Source organism: Amblyomma americanum, chromosome 11 (genome assembly GCF_052857255.1).
Source record: "Amblyomma americanum isolate KBUSLIRL-KWMA chromosome 11, ASM5285725v1, whole genome shotgun sequence".
NCBI classification, from domain to species: Eukaryota; Metazoa; Arthropoda; class Arachnida; order Ixodida; family Ixodidae; genus Amblyomma; species Amblyomma americanum.
The window spans coordinates 19,015,760-19,030,372 of NC_135507.1; the positions used below are offsets into that span (position 1 = coordinate 19,015,760).

General features: G+C 43.5%; 1 protein-coding gene across 4 annotated transcripts in view; it reads left to right on the top strand.

Moving 5' to 3' along the window:
- Lar (tyrosine-protein phosphatase Lar) overlaps positions 1-14,613 on the top strand; it is an 85,110-nt gene that overhangs the window by 21,197 nt on the left and 49,300 nt on the right. For 2 of the 4 annotated variants that reach the window (XM_077642798.1, XM_077642799.1), the window contains 2 exons: positions 497-781; positions 2,705-3,010. In XM_077642798.1, the coding sequence (XP_077498924.1) occupies positions 497-781; positions 2,705-3,010 (591 nt within the window). The remainder of the gene's footprint in view (positions 1-496; positions 782-2,704; positions 3,011-14,613) is intronic. The other 2 variants (XM_077642800.1, XM_077642802.1) reach the window with 1 other exon arrangement.

Sequence of the window (14,613 nt, forward strand, 5' to 3'; positions counted from 1 at the left end):
AATTCCTTGTCCGCAGTGCATTGTGTACATTGTGCAGAATTTCAGATGTTCCGAACAACACTCTCCCATGCCACTACGGATGATGTGAACGCAAAAGCCGTGACCTCACCCCTGACCACTATGCACTGTTCATACATCGCCAACGCCGCGGTTGCTAGTCGTGCGGTACACACCGTTAGTAGTGAGCTGTGGCTACGCGGCCCCAAATAAATCCCGTCAGCCATTAACAGATCTGCATGACTACATTTCCCCATGCTTCTGCATACTGAATTTGTTTGTTTTGGATTATACGAAATATTAGATGCTGCAATTATTATCGTGATTCCCTGTGATTTGTATCATTGAGATTCTACTGTATGCGAGGGAAGGAGCTTTGTAATGAAATGATAACAGATTGCAGGTAAATTAGTAGACAAGGCCTCAGTTGAATGTGACAAGGCACTGTTCATCACATGGCTGCTAAAGCTACCGAGTCTCCATCTTTGCTGCTGTGCAGTGCCGAGCCAGCCACGGAACCTGAAGGCAGTGGCAGTGTCGCCGACGGCCATCCAGCTGAACTGGACGCGGCCCCTGGACCCGGCCGAGACGGTGCTTGGATACGAGCTCTACTGGAACGACACGTTCACCCAGCAGCAGGAACAGCGCCCTCTGCCAGACGGTCAGAGCTTCCTCCTCGAGGGGCTGTACCCGGACACCGTGTACTATGTCTGGCTGGCAGCGCGCTCCCGCGCAGGAGAGGGCGCCGCCACGCCACCCCTGCCTGTGCGGACGGATCAGTACGGTGAGTGTGTCACGCAAACGCTATCTGCATTGTTTCAGTGCCATTGGAGGAAGCCACATTGGCGCATTTTTAATGCAGATGTATTCGGGGGCTTGCGTGCCAGGTTTTCAGCAAATTTGCATCCATGCTTCGCAGCTGCTCTTTGGCATCTGTGCTCTGTAGGAATATCTCTGCATCTGCACCCTGCGGCAACGTTAGTTCGGATTGGAGGGCTCACCACAATAAGTCTGGAAACAAGCTTACTTTCCTTAACTTTTTGTACTTTGTGTCGCCAGTCCACCTCCTAGCAGTGAAGTGGTGGAAGGCCTGTTAAGCACAGTCCACTTTTTTCTTTCATTGTCACACTTCGCAAAGTGTTGAAACATTCTTCCTTAAATTTTCATTAAATCCAATATCAAAAGTTGCTTTAAAACCTGTTACTCTTTTGGCATATTTACTTGAAATGATTTCTTTCATTGGTAATGTGAGTGCAAATCCAACCTTCATGTTATTATTGAATCAGTGTTATTGAATAATTGAGTCATTCTTTGTTTGTTCTGCCCACACTAAAGTGACCTGCACTTTGCAACCATGGTTGCACTACATTCGCATAAATATGTTATTTCTGCCCGTCCAGGTATAAGTGGCAAATTTATTGCAGTTGTGGGTCACATTGAACAATCAGGGATAGAAATGAATGAATGACATTAGACTTTCCTTCACAATGTGTAGAAAAAAAAATGCATTTAGTGTTGTTTGCATGAAAACAAGGGATATTCTTGGGGCATGGAATGTTACAGATGGTTGAAATAGGTGTGTGCAGCTCAACTTTATTTGAACAGTGCATTTTAAGTATGGGTAAAGTATGGGCAGCATTAAAGTGCAGAGCTGCGTTTCTGTACTTTGACCTGTCAAGCTCCGTTAGAAATTAGAAAAATAAATATTAGCGGGAGATCAGATTGAACTAAGGGCTCTTAAGAAACTGGTTCTCCATCATGTGCATGAAGGCAAAGTTCTGGGCAAGCAATTTGAGTTTTTGCGGTCCCAGTTGATTCGTGCTACTAACTTTTTCATTCTTCACGGCCATCCAAACTCTGTTCTGGACTGTAGCTAAGGGCATGTGTATAGCCAGCCTATTATAGGCACAGTCTAAGGGAGCAGTGTGTATGCAGGAGCAGTCATCGATGCCCCAGACATGTGAAAAGTGAGTGCAGAGAACTGTGGCTGATCTTGGAATGCACACTTTTGTATTGCCAGGTGAAAAGGCTGGGCTAGGTGTAAAACGATAGCAAAAAACCAGCACAGTTGCAGGGTGCAAAGACCAAGAGGTTTGACAAATTCAGCCTTGGGGACTTCTTGTGGGGCGAGTTGGTAGCTGGTCATGGTAAATATTTAAAGGCGCCAAAAAAACACAAGGATTTGCTCCATCCTGTTTTGTCTTCTCATATGACAGTGTGTTTTTTGGCGCTTTTAAATGTTTACAGTGATCATTCATGCAGATGGCAAATGACAAGGATGTAAAGGTGGGCAAAAGTGACAGTCACAAACACTTGTGGTGTCATTTCTCTTCATCTTCGCACATTGCAGTTGTGTTTTTTCTGCTTTTTTCAAATATTTTGCTGCTTCTTCACAAGGTGTTGAGGTAACTGGCCCGAGTCAGTGCATTAGAATTTGTTAATGTCACTCACTGCCGTTGAGGGCAGTACTGAGCGTAGCAATGCATTTCACTCATAAGGGATTGAGGAGGCAGTCCCTGCGGCCATCATTCGTCGCCACATGTCATCACCTCCTGGCTCGCTGCCGCTGCACACGTCCAGTGCACACAGCCTCCTCTTCTTCCTTCGCACTGCCTTCTGTTCCCCACTGCGTCACACGTTGCCTGCCTCTTGTGCCCCTACCTCCCCAATGCCTCACCCCTTGGGCGCATGCCCGCACGCCTCGCAGTGCCGGGCGCTCCTCCACAGCAGGTGCGCGCTGTCGCTCTCGACTCGCGCTCGCTGCGCATCAGCTGGGAGCCCCCTCCGCGGGAATTGCACAATGGTGCCATCACCTACTACAAGGTGAAGTACATCCGCGCCGACGCGGCTCCTGGGGCGGCTCCCTACGAGGCGCTCAAGGGGCCCGCCGAGCTGTCGCACACCGTCACAGGACTGGACAAGTGGACCGAGTATCGTGTCTGGGTCCTCGCCGGCACAGCTGTCGGCGACGGCCCTGCCTCCCCCCAAGTTGTCATGCGCACCGACGAGGATGGTACGTCCGACGGCGGCGGGGGACATGCCCCTTGACCCCACTTCCTCCCATTTTTCCTTCCTTCTTTCCACACTTTTAATACCCTCTTCAACCCCATTCTTCACTCCTTCCCTACTCCCAATGCTTGCTCTGTTTCCTTTCACCTCAGTAGCTTTTCACCGCTTCCAGTTGCAAAGGCTCTGTAACGTGCCAGCTCACAAAATGTTGTCATGACTAGTCATTCATTCGTTAAAAAGAATGCGAGAAAAAAAAAAGTATAATCCAGGAGAACTTAGGATCCACACCCTTCGAGATTTTGAAAAATGTTGATTAGCATTCGTTGACGCAAGTTCTGAAGAGCTCCTTTTCTAGTGCTTGGAGAATTCTGTCTGCATTCGCGTTGTCTTCAGCATGGAAGAAACTTTGCAGTGCATCCATTTCGTGGATGATAATATCGAAAGTAGCAGAAATCTCTTCCTTATTGTCGTTCTTGGGTGCTCCACCTCTGTGCGCCCATGCACTGCGGTGAAGTCGCCACGGTGGTTGACACAGTGTTCCCTCAAACCACGCCTGCCAGTGTGATAGTGCATCGTCGTCATTTTGAGGTGCTTCACCCCCTTGCATGTAGGCATCACTGAGAGCTGTCGTGGTGGGTGACTGCCGTTCCACTCCAGTTCATGTTGTTTGCCCCTAGGCTCTGCCCGTTTGTATGTTAGCGCATATGTTCTTGGTTGTTTAACGTATGATGCGACCAGAATTTGCAAAAATTTTCATCGAACTTGGTGAGGAATTATGTTATCTAGGAATGTATTAACCAGAGGAAAGACGGAAACTTTTTGGAACATTTTCAGTGTTCACGATTTTGATCGTGTAAGCTGGGAAATCGTACAAACCGGTAATATCTCATCGAGGGTCTATTGCAGTTGGCTGAGACTTCGGATGGATTCTGTATGGCAAGGCTATCAAAAGGTGTTGCTCCAATTCAATCTGGGCATGAATCGCAGCACATCAAAAAAGTGGTTCTGAGCTGTGTATAGTTTTGTGCACAGTTTGAAATACTGAGCCATTAGTCACCTTAATAGCTTTGAAGTATTTCCACTTGTGGAGGCTCTGTAAAACCTCACTTCATGTCCTTTACTGCATCTGGTTGGCTAAGGGTTGTGGTTTCATTCTCAAGTAGGTAAAATTCTTGCTAAGTTTTTAATGTAGCTAAACAAAGAGGTAGTTGTATGATTGCTTTCGGGGGTGCAGTGTGAATTCGGTGCCTTTGGTGGGGAACAGGAAGCAAGAGTGAGGTTGATTTTCAGCAGGAGTGTTGCAACTGGTTCGGATGAAAAGCTCACAATCGCCCCTGCCAGCCTTATTGAGTGCAAGGGATGTTCATTGCTAGTTTCCCCTAATAATGAAATAACTTGGATGTATGCATATCATATGACAATTTCTTATCTCCTGGCATGAACTAGCTCGAGATTGCTTGAAGCATCAAATAATGCTACTGTGGGCAGCTGCAGAGAAAAACCTTGTGTCATGAGTGTCTTTAACCTATTACTACGCAAATTTTTTCACAAACACTTAGAATAGCTTTGCTGCAAGAGGAAGGCTTAGGTGAACAGTTGCATTGCTCATAAAAGCAGAGGCAAGGTAGTATGGGGCAAAAAGCCTAACTTGCAGTGTTGACGTCAACGAAGGCACCGTTGATTGGTCATTAGTCATGAGCGGTAAAACCAGCTTTCGTTGTAACCTCTGTATGTACAACCTTTGCTAAAAGTAGAGCCCAAGGAATTTGCATCTAAGCTGTCTAGTGTCGCTCTTGTAACATTTGTGGGAGTCAACTTTTGCAGAAGTGAGGGCAGGAGTTCCACTCGCATCCAAGAGATTTCGAACACTGGTGGTGCATCATGAGCCACGTAGCATGGCTCATGATGCAGCACTATGAGTTGCACACACTTTGAATCTGAGTGGAGAGCAAGCAGTGCTTCTTAAACATATCAATGTTACTGCAGTAAACAGGCCTTGCACTAAATCTGACTGGAAGCATTACGAGTGAGGCTGGTTTCTTTAATTTCTTTTTGAGACTTTTCCTGTCATTACTCATTTCCTTCTTCGTGATCATTCTCCTCTGTCCCTCAGAGCACTTTCTTTATTCTACTTTGAGGAACCACATTCCTCAAGGTCAAGCTCCTTCCATTCATTTTTGCTAGAGCACCACCCTAAGAACCATTCTGTCTTCCTTTTGGTTTTCCCCTTCTTCCTTCCCTTCACCTTTTACCTATTTCAGAGCTGTGTTTTCTTATAAACTTATCCTGTTTTAGCATCCCTCTCCCTTATTGCATTCTCTATCCCTACCACCACCATCCTATTCTCACCACAGCATTCCCATTTTCTTTCTCCCCATTTTCATTCCCAAATTAGCTTTTCCCTGTTTTCTTCCTTGTTCTCTATATGCTTCTTCCTCTCCTTTCCCTCTCTCTCAGGCCTCTTTTTTCTTCTAATTCTTTTTTTGTATTCAGCTTTCCACTTTCCCTTTCCCGAGGTTCTTGGTTTCTCCCTATACTTCCCCTTTTCATCTTTCTGTCTGTATAATTGCTTCCCCATTTCCTCTTTTTGTTGTTTCACTTTTCCTCTGGCTCCCCTTTTCTTTTTTTCATATTTGCCTTCTTCCTCTGTATTTCAATCTCTATCTCTTTTCTTTAGGATGTATCTCACAATTCTTTCTGAAGGTGTTATTTTGTCTTGCTTTTTGCAATTTGTCTTGGATCCTTTCTTTCCTCTTTTGTACACACTGTTCCTTTGCCACTCTTAATTCATTTGCACTTTAAGGTTTCCCGCTGTACCTTTTTCAAGTCTGTACAAAGTTTTGCTCTCTTCATTTTCCTATGAGCAGTCTTCCTAGAGCCCTTGTTTTCTTTTCAGATATTTTTTTTTCTTAAGTAGGGCATCTTTTTTTTGTTGCCTCCATCTTGTGTTTCTTGCTGGTCTTGCCCTTAATCTATACTCCCCATTCAGGTTTCTTGACCATTGTGTTCTTTATACTCCCAAACCCTTTTGTCTATTTTTTATTTTAGTGTGGAGTCTTTTTTTCTTCTAAATCACCAACAGCCTTTTTCCTTAACGTGCTTTTCTCACCTTTGGCTGTCATTCAGTTTCACTTCATTTTCATGTGGAGGTCACAGTGGTCAGCTAGGTGTGAAATCGTAGAGCCTAAAATCTAAATCCTAAAGCTTAAAGACAGTACTATAGGGATGCCTGTAATTCAGCATGGGCAGTTGCTTTTAGTTCACTACAATGAGGCCCATCTGTGGGATTTTTTTTTGTTAATCTGGAATTAGGCCTGGACTTGATCTTTCAAAACTGTTTGTTTTTATTCTGGCCGTATGTTCTTGTTACCCAGAAGCATTACCAGTAAAGTCACAAACATTGCCTAGTAAACTCACGAATAGCATTCTCTGTAGTAAAAGCTAGTGTGCCAAGTTAGGTTGTTCCTTAATATGTGAATGAAAGCTTAAATTCTATTTTTGGTATTCCAGGGAAAAGAAGTACTATTTCTTATTTCTTTTATAATTAATAAAGAAAACAGCCTGTTTAAGTTTAGCTAGCCATATTTGAGGTTTACAAAAGCAAATACATTTTAATTGCAGCAATGAAAGAGTATCATAAGAAATTTGCATTGTTACAGCTTTAAGCTTCTGTCCTAGAAAACCTCTCCTGATGAATAACTTGTGCAAATAAGGTTATGGGTACTACAACAACTATCTTGCTTTCTAGAATCCTCTTGCATGGCAGCCTGCAGGGGAATTTCGTTGGCACATGAGCTTGTTGATGTTTGCAAGAATATGTTTATGTATGGACAGGTGTCAACTTACACTCCAGGTAAATTGACGCCTAAGAAAGCATCTCTGTGACTTTCTTGGGCATCAACTTACCCTCAGTGCATAGGGCATTAATTGTAAATTGTTGTTTCTTATGTTCAGTTTAGTGCTAGCTGAATTGGTTGTAAACCACATGTTTAGAACTGCTTATGAATGTAATACAGGTCAGTTAGTGCACCACATTACCATTGGCTAGTAATTTTCGATCTGTGCTCATGTAAAATCACAAAATACTTGAATATCAGGTTTATACTAGATAAAAAATAGTACTTGGTGCGTGGTGCAGGAATATTAACTGGCCCCGCATACTGTTTCTTGAGTACAGAAATCATGTACTTTTTTTTGGAATGCTCTAACGTGCAGGCTATTGCACTTTGTAGCTGACTGAGAGGAGATATACTATGAGCAGATAAGGTTATCTGGCTTGCTTCTGATAAGTTGCATGGGGAAAAAGAAAATTTGTTAAAAAGCCAGAGTAGAACTTTGCCCATCTCAGATGGAGTAGAGGAGCCCTTTTCAGGTGTTTGCAATTCTTGCAGTGCAGGCACCAATAGCAGCTCCTCCGATTTCATGCTTTGTTGCACCACTGTAGTGTGTCTCTTCTTTCCTTCCATCCTTGCATCCATCTTGCCAAGCCTTGCTTACTTCCGTGGTCTGCCTCTCGGCCTAGATGCCTGGCATTCGTGTAGAACCGGTACAGTGCTGATCATTTAAACAATTTCATACCTTATTGCAATGGGCTGTGTAACACGGCCGAGGTGTCTTGAGTTTGTCAGCATAAGAATAGATGCGGAAGTTTATACCATGAAGCTGTAAAAACTAGGAGCTCATTTGACATCAGACTTAAATTACATTCTGAGCTGCAAAATGGGCCATCTTTGTCTTATTTGGTTTAGCATAACCTTTTTCTGTCTCTGCAAACTGATAAGTAACTAGAGAAATATCTAGAGAAACAAACAGTTCCTCTCTCTTTATAATGGTTTTTGTTTTTTGCTATGCCTTGTGGCTGTGCATAATACTTAGTGTGCCTGAGGTTTGTAACCAATGCACACGAATTATTCAGCTTCAGAATTTATGAATATAAAATGCCAAGAGATGGTCTGCTGGTTTGAGGAGTGAATTTAATAAAAACTAAATACTGTAGACTTCCTTTAAGATGAACTTAAAGGGACCATGAATATTTGTTCGTTTTATCAGAAGTCCATTTTATTAGAAGTCTCCCCAAAAAGGATATGTGGGCATACTAGGTGTGGCAAAATATCCATTACCTGAAGAGTGAATAAAATTTTTCTTGGAGTGGTAATACAATGGCAAAAAGAGCATTATATGTGAAGTGAGCTGAAGAGCGACGGTACAAAAAGGCTCGTGCCATCGTACTTGAGAGCTGTTTTGCTTTAGTTTCTTCTTCTTCGCTGTCTTATCCTCTCTCTTCGCAGTGATTGTTTATGGTCCCCCCTCCCTTTCTTTTTGCTTCCCCAATGACTTCAAGTACACTGAAGGCACCCATCTGTCTAGTCAAGCGATGCAGGCACTGAAATCGTATGGCCACATTTCTCTCTTGTTTATCCCACTCCTTGAGCAGCGCGGCTGTTATGATATCCCTCTATCCGCAGCAGAGGACGCAGACTTGGCACTGTTATGTGGCCATGTCAGATCTCTGGGCCGTGAAAACCCATGCTGTAATGGCTTGTCAGTTTAAAATTTGCCTCTCATCTAATTGTATAATAGCCAAGTCGAATAGGAGGTGTCCGCTGCCCCTGCGCACCTTTTTGTCCGCCGCAGGAAACGTGCGCGATTCTAAGGTCAGGCCATGTCAGATCGCTGTGCCACGCACACACCATTGTAAAGGGGCTCTACCTTCCCTACCCACACTTACGAGGATGTTTTTCTGCACCTATGCGTGAAGGCGCGTGGAAACTGTATTGTGGAATTTAGCTAAGGATATCAAGAAGCTTTCTTGTGGGGTACATTCTGTGGGGAGAAAATGTATTTAAAATTTTTTTCTCTAGCTTGCTTCGCGAGTGCCTTGAGGCTTTGTGACTGCCTTTGCTCGGAGCCGCTGTGGATCATAGTCGCAACAAATGTTCATCATAACCGAAAGACATGTGAAATAGTTAGTCGTAAGCAGATTGTTTTTACATAGAGTTTATGGGAGCCAACCAAATGTTCTCACGCTGTTTATCTTAACCGAGAAATAATCTTAACCAAGTTCGTCTTAACAGAAGTCTACTGTATACGCGTTTTCATTTGTAGTATATTCATATTGATCTATCTCCTTCAGGCTCTGTGGCGACATTTTTAGGTGCTACTTAACGCTACAAATTCTCATATACAAGATGCATTGTCTACAAATATGGATGCATCTAAAATGCGCTGAAATGTCAAAAACTTTGCATAAAACCACCTCAAGCTAGATGGGCAAAATGACGTATAAGATCGTTTTTAAGATGCCGATCTCTGCATTACCTGAAAGCGGTGTTCACTCACCATGTGGACAGGTGAGGGCCCTGCTGAAGTTGCATAATTAATGATCTGTGATCGGTGAGAATTTTTTCTCTGCAGTCTTGGCATGCTCCTTACAAAAGCCGGAAGGTGGAAAAAGTTTCATTCAACTGGATATTGATTAGCATGCAAAATGGATATTATGTAGAAAACAACGCACAATCTGAAACTAGATGGAATTGACTGCATTTGTTGTAGAGCAGTTCGTGCTCGTCTCTTTTCTGATGATGCAACAGACCAGCATTTTTTTTTAAATTGCGTGCGACGTGGTAGCACGCGTAATCTTGCAGTGCTCTGCACCTCATGCCAAGTGTCTAGGCCTGCTTGCTAGCTGTGTCTCTCTCTCTCTCCCCACTTTTTGCTGTTGCACGCTGCTGTTGTCTGCACTGCAGAGATGCATGTCGATATCGTCCTTTTCCTCTTCCACCTGACCTGTGCACGTCTCGTAGATTCTGGTAGTCAGTTCCCTTTCACAACCACTCACACCATGCACAGCTAGCAACACGCCAAACAACCACCCGCCCCTTTTTTCTTCCTCCTTTTTCACTGATCCCTCCAAACTCCTTTCCACAGAGGGCCTCACCACGACAGCAACAAGAGAAGGCCTCGCTTTTTGACTAAGCCTTCCTTCGCCTACTACTACTTCCTCTTGTTCTTCAACTAACACAGTTTTTTCCCATCTGGAATTTTTTCCTTTTTTTTTTCTGCCTTTCTCAGCCTCTTCGCTCACTTTCTGTCTTGGGAACATGACGCAAAAGCATACAGGAGGGGCACCTTCATTGTTTGAACTGGCGTAATCATGTCAGGACTGCCTCACAGTGTGTAAGGGGCCTTCTCTGGAGCATCTGCTGACACCTGGTGGCTCAAAAGGCAACTAAACTAACTTGGGCTATCCTTTTTGGCAAAGTACAACCTGGGAAGTTTCAGTCCGCTGATGAATGTTGCAACAAGAGGGCTTTCTTTTGACATTCGCCAAGAAACAGACTCAAAAACAAGACCTCTGGGCAAAACATTGGTCATTAAACTGAAGTCTGCCTCCGACTTCATGTACGAGCTTGTTTCATCGAGAATTTCATCTTCCCTGCTCTCTAGCTACGTGGGAAGTTTGTGTTCATGCCACCAGGTGTGACCAGTGCATGGGCCTCTAATGGCAGTTCTTATTTTTTCACGCGCCATCATCTGGTCGTCTAGTGATATTCATGTCGGTGGGTCGTTCACCCTCCTGTATGTTCTTGCTCTGTGCTCCAGGGACTCTGGCATAGAACGTGTTTTGAAACAAGTTCACCACAGACTGCTATACTGCCACCCACAGGTCTTTCTTTTTGGCCTGTCTTCTTCTTGGAAAACTTTTGTGCTTGTCTGTGGCTGTCAACTATGCCCAATTTCTTCCTTGCTCTCTGCTTTTTGTCACTTTTTTCTTCTTTTTCCAAGCAGCTTGTGTCCCTGCTTTTTGGTGCTTCCTGCTGTATACACTTCTTGCTGCACAGCTGCTGCTGTTGTGTGTGTGGAGTTGCGTATTGTGCGAGAACATTTTTGGACATGACGAAGATGTGCTTGTCACTTGAAGTGAGTCACTGCCACATCTGCACTCACCTTTTTCTTTTTTCTTTTTGTCATCTCTCTTTCGCTCTTTCCTTCACTTGTTGCGACCAAGCTTCATTTTTTTTATTTTGAGACACCACCACGAATTTTCTCATCCTTGCGTATTATGTGCAGTTCCTTTTGATCTTGCATTTCCTTTCTCTGGCTTGAAATGTACAAGTGATCTGAGAAAGGTAGAACAGAAATATGGCTGAGAAAACACTTCCAAACAACTCTGCCATTTTTATAATTACATTTTGTTTGCTATTTATTCACCGCCTAATTGTTAGCATTACATAAGGTGCAGCTTTGATCATGAGACACTAAATTGCTTGGCTTTCTTCATGGACACATTTCATCGGTTACTCACTACAGTAAACTGATCATGCGACATCGAAGCCTTGCTGTAAACTCACACGTGACATTCAGTGTAAACAAAGCTCTAGCACTGCTTTTGTATGCTGACTTCTTTGGACATACTGTATATGCAAATTTAGTACGTCTTGTTTGTTTATGACTCCACCAGTTTGTCATGGCAGACCTTTCACAAAAAGCTATGGCTGCACTGTGTTGAGGTGCCAGCAGGAGCTTTTCTAAATGTAAATTGCACAACATGGCAAAGTCGACCATTTGGGCTTGTCATTCCTCTGAAAAGCTTTGGTAGCCTATCTTTTGTGCCTTGAAATAAGGCCAGAAACTAATGGTTTTTGGTATCCATAAAGAATAGAGAGTACTTTGAAAGGAATGCAGGCAGCACATCTTTTTGAATGAACTTGGAGTATAGCACATCCCAGTGGACATTAAAACTCTTATGGACGCTCTGCGGATGTTCAGGACATCTGCAGATTGTTCAAGCGAGTTCCAGTGCTCATTAGGATAAATGCTTGAAAACATGTTGCGCCCAAGCGAGAGGCGGTACCATGTACCATGTTAAGATTACCGCATCACGTTATTGCTGCCTATGGGGTGTTGAAGTGGAGAGACTGAATAACAGCACATAACGTTAAGGATATTGCAAAGAATGTTGTCAGTATTGGTGGCCATCTCTTATTATACATTCTTGCTGGAATGGTAGCACATAGAGCGGGGTATAAACCTCTCCCTCCTGTAAACGTGATGTCAAAGTGACGTTGCCCGATGGGCAAAACTGCACACTTTCGCTTCTGAGCAGGTTTTCCTTGTTGTGAGCGCCCCCCCACCACCTTTCTTCTGATTATAGCCCCCGTGGTATGCGGCATGTTTTGCCTATCAGACTAGAAACACATGCTCTGGATGATGTACACCTGGAAAGGTCTGTGCGCACGAGGCAAAGGCTAGCCTTGGTTGATGGGGATAAAATGTTCGCAGTAGACAAACTATGTACTAAAGCTTTATTTTGTGGTCATAAATTGTGAGCACCTACCTTTGTGCATTTAGTACACCTATCACCACCATTCCGTCATGCACTGCTAAGCCTAACTGCTAGGCCTGATCGCTAAGCCTAATTGCTATGCCTAGCTGCTAAGCTTAATTGGTAATCTTATCTTTCAGAGTCTCATTACGCATACAGTGATGAGTCCATCTGCCAGATGCTTATGTTTTGCTGGGAATTTGTAGCAGAGCACACCAATGTGTGACAAGTTTAGACATCTTCTGAAACTGATTGCATTTAGCAGGTATGCTCGGTTGTTAGTTGCAGCACCACACAACATGTGCTCGCAGTATGTGTAAAGCTATTAGGAGATGCTATTACACATAATGACTCATACTGGTGTCTAACTGTTTACGTATGGACTTGTGCTGTAGTGTTGTTAGGCTCAGGTTAAAACCTCTCAGCTATGATACCTGCTCTCACACAGTGCATGTTTCCTTAGGGCTGGTGGCTTAAGTCCGCTTGAAGGTGAAATTTTGTTATCGACAGATTCGTTCAAACAGACCTTGATGACACTTGTGGGAAGGTCTGCCATGTTACATGTTGGCTGGATGCATGCACATGTTTCTTTAAAAAAACAAGTTACAGTCATCTGTCTTTCTCTTTCTGTCTCTCTCTCTCTGTCTTTTAATTTTGTTTTCTCTCCTGTATACGTACATGTACTCAAAGGGCATGTAATCGTAGCTACTATATGCTGTGTATGTAGTCTCGCAACAGTGCTTTCTTGTGAATGCTCACGGTTGAAACTTTCTCTTCTGGTTGCATTTCTTGGTGTTTGGGCTCTATTCCCAGCCACTGTGCCAGCTGATACCTTGGATATCTGTATTGCTCACTGTACTCAGAAATACTTCTTGTTCTTGCTTTTCTTTTTATGTTCTACTCTTCTCAACCTTGCTCTGTGGTCTCACCTGTACCCTTGTAGTGTCTTCTTCTTCTTCTTCTTCAATCACTTCATTGTACTCCAGACTGTGCCTTCATATCTCCCTCCCATTCATTAATAGAATTAAAAAAAATGGTCATGTTCACTTTCCAGCACCATATCTCTTACCTTGCATTTCCTTTGCCTCACATTTCCTCATTCGTCATCGTCAGAATTGTTATTGCACTGTACAGTGTCATTCATCGCTAGAGTGAACGCACGAGAGCACAATAAAATGCAATCACTGCTGCGCAGGGTGTCACGTGAGAGTGATGCCATATTATGGAACACATGTGAAAAGTCGGTGTGTGTGCCTGCATCCTGCTCATCAGTTCGCAAGCATCTTAAATGTGGTGCATTCGTGTTCACTCCAGCAATGGGCGACTCTGTACATGAGATATTTAGCATTTCATTTCATTGCCAAGTTCATTGTCAAAAGTAGTAGTCTATGTAGAGCCTGATTAGATCATTCTTGCTGTAGTGCATTAAAGCTGGTGGTAATGTCCTCTAGCTCTTTTCTAGTTGTAATGCGAACACTACATTTAAGGTGAACCAGGCACCTAGTGTGCTTGGGCAAAATGAGGATTTGTATGAGCCACATTTAACATTGTCCCTGTGCTAAGTACTGTCGTTATCATTTTTTTTTTCAGAGAGAAGTGTTGACAAGAGCTGTGTTTTATCATGTTACCATTGAGCACGTTTGTTTAGCAGAATGCAGATTGCACAGTATTTAGTTTTTGTGACGATTAGAATTACGGTCTTTTACGCCATTTCATTGGTGTTTTCTTTGTTCTTCTGCTCTTTTGGAACTCGGCTCAGTATACTGGAGGTGCACCTCAAAAAAGTTACTCGTTATTTGCAACTTAATGTTCAGCTCAGATGATTCGCATGTCCTTTCAGATTAGATCGTCCACTAACAGATCAGGTAAATGCATGAGTGTTGTGACCTAGAGAAATTAGCAGAACATTTCACACCTATTGGTTTTCTTCTACCATAATACATTGACAGGTGGCAGGGGGCGTGTGGTTCAAGGTTCAGGCTGTGCAAAGGGGATAGCCTTCTTTCTCCACATATTTACACTGCGAACCATTGAGCATATTCTCCTCTCTTGGGTATTGGGGATAGCCTTCTTTCTCCACATATTTACACTGCGAACCATTGAGCATATTCTCCTCTCTTGGGTATTGTCAGCTAAGTGGTTTAATGGATTTTTGTCTGCAGTCAAGCAGTTTCACTGTCAGAAGGTCGTAAGAATGCATTAAAAGGATGTATGTTCATGGTTGAATAGAACAGAAACATCAAAGTGGACCTTCACATTACACTAGGTGCTTGTTTCCCCTT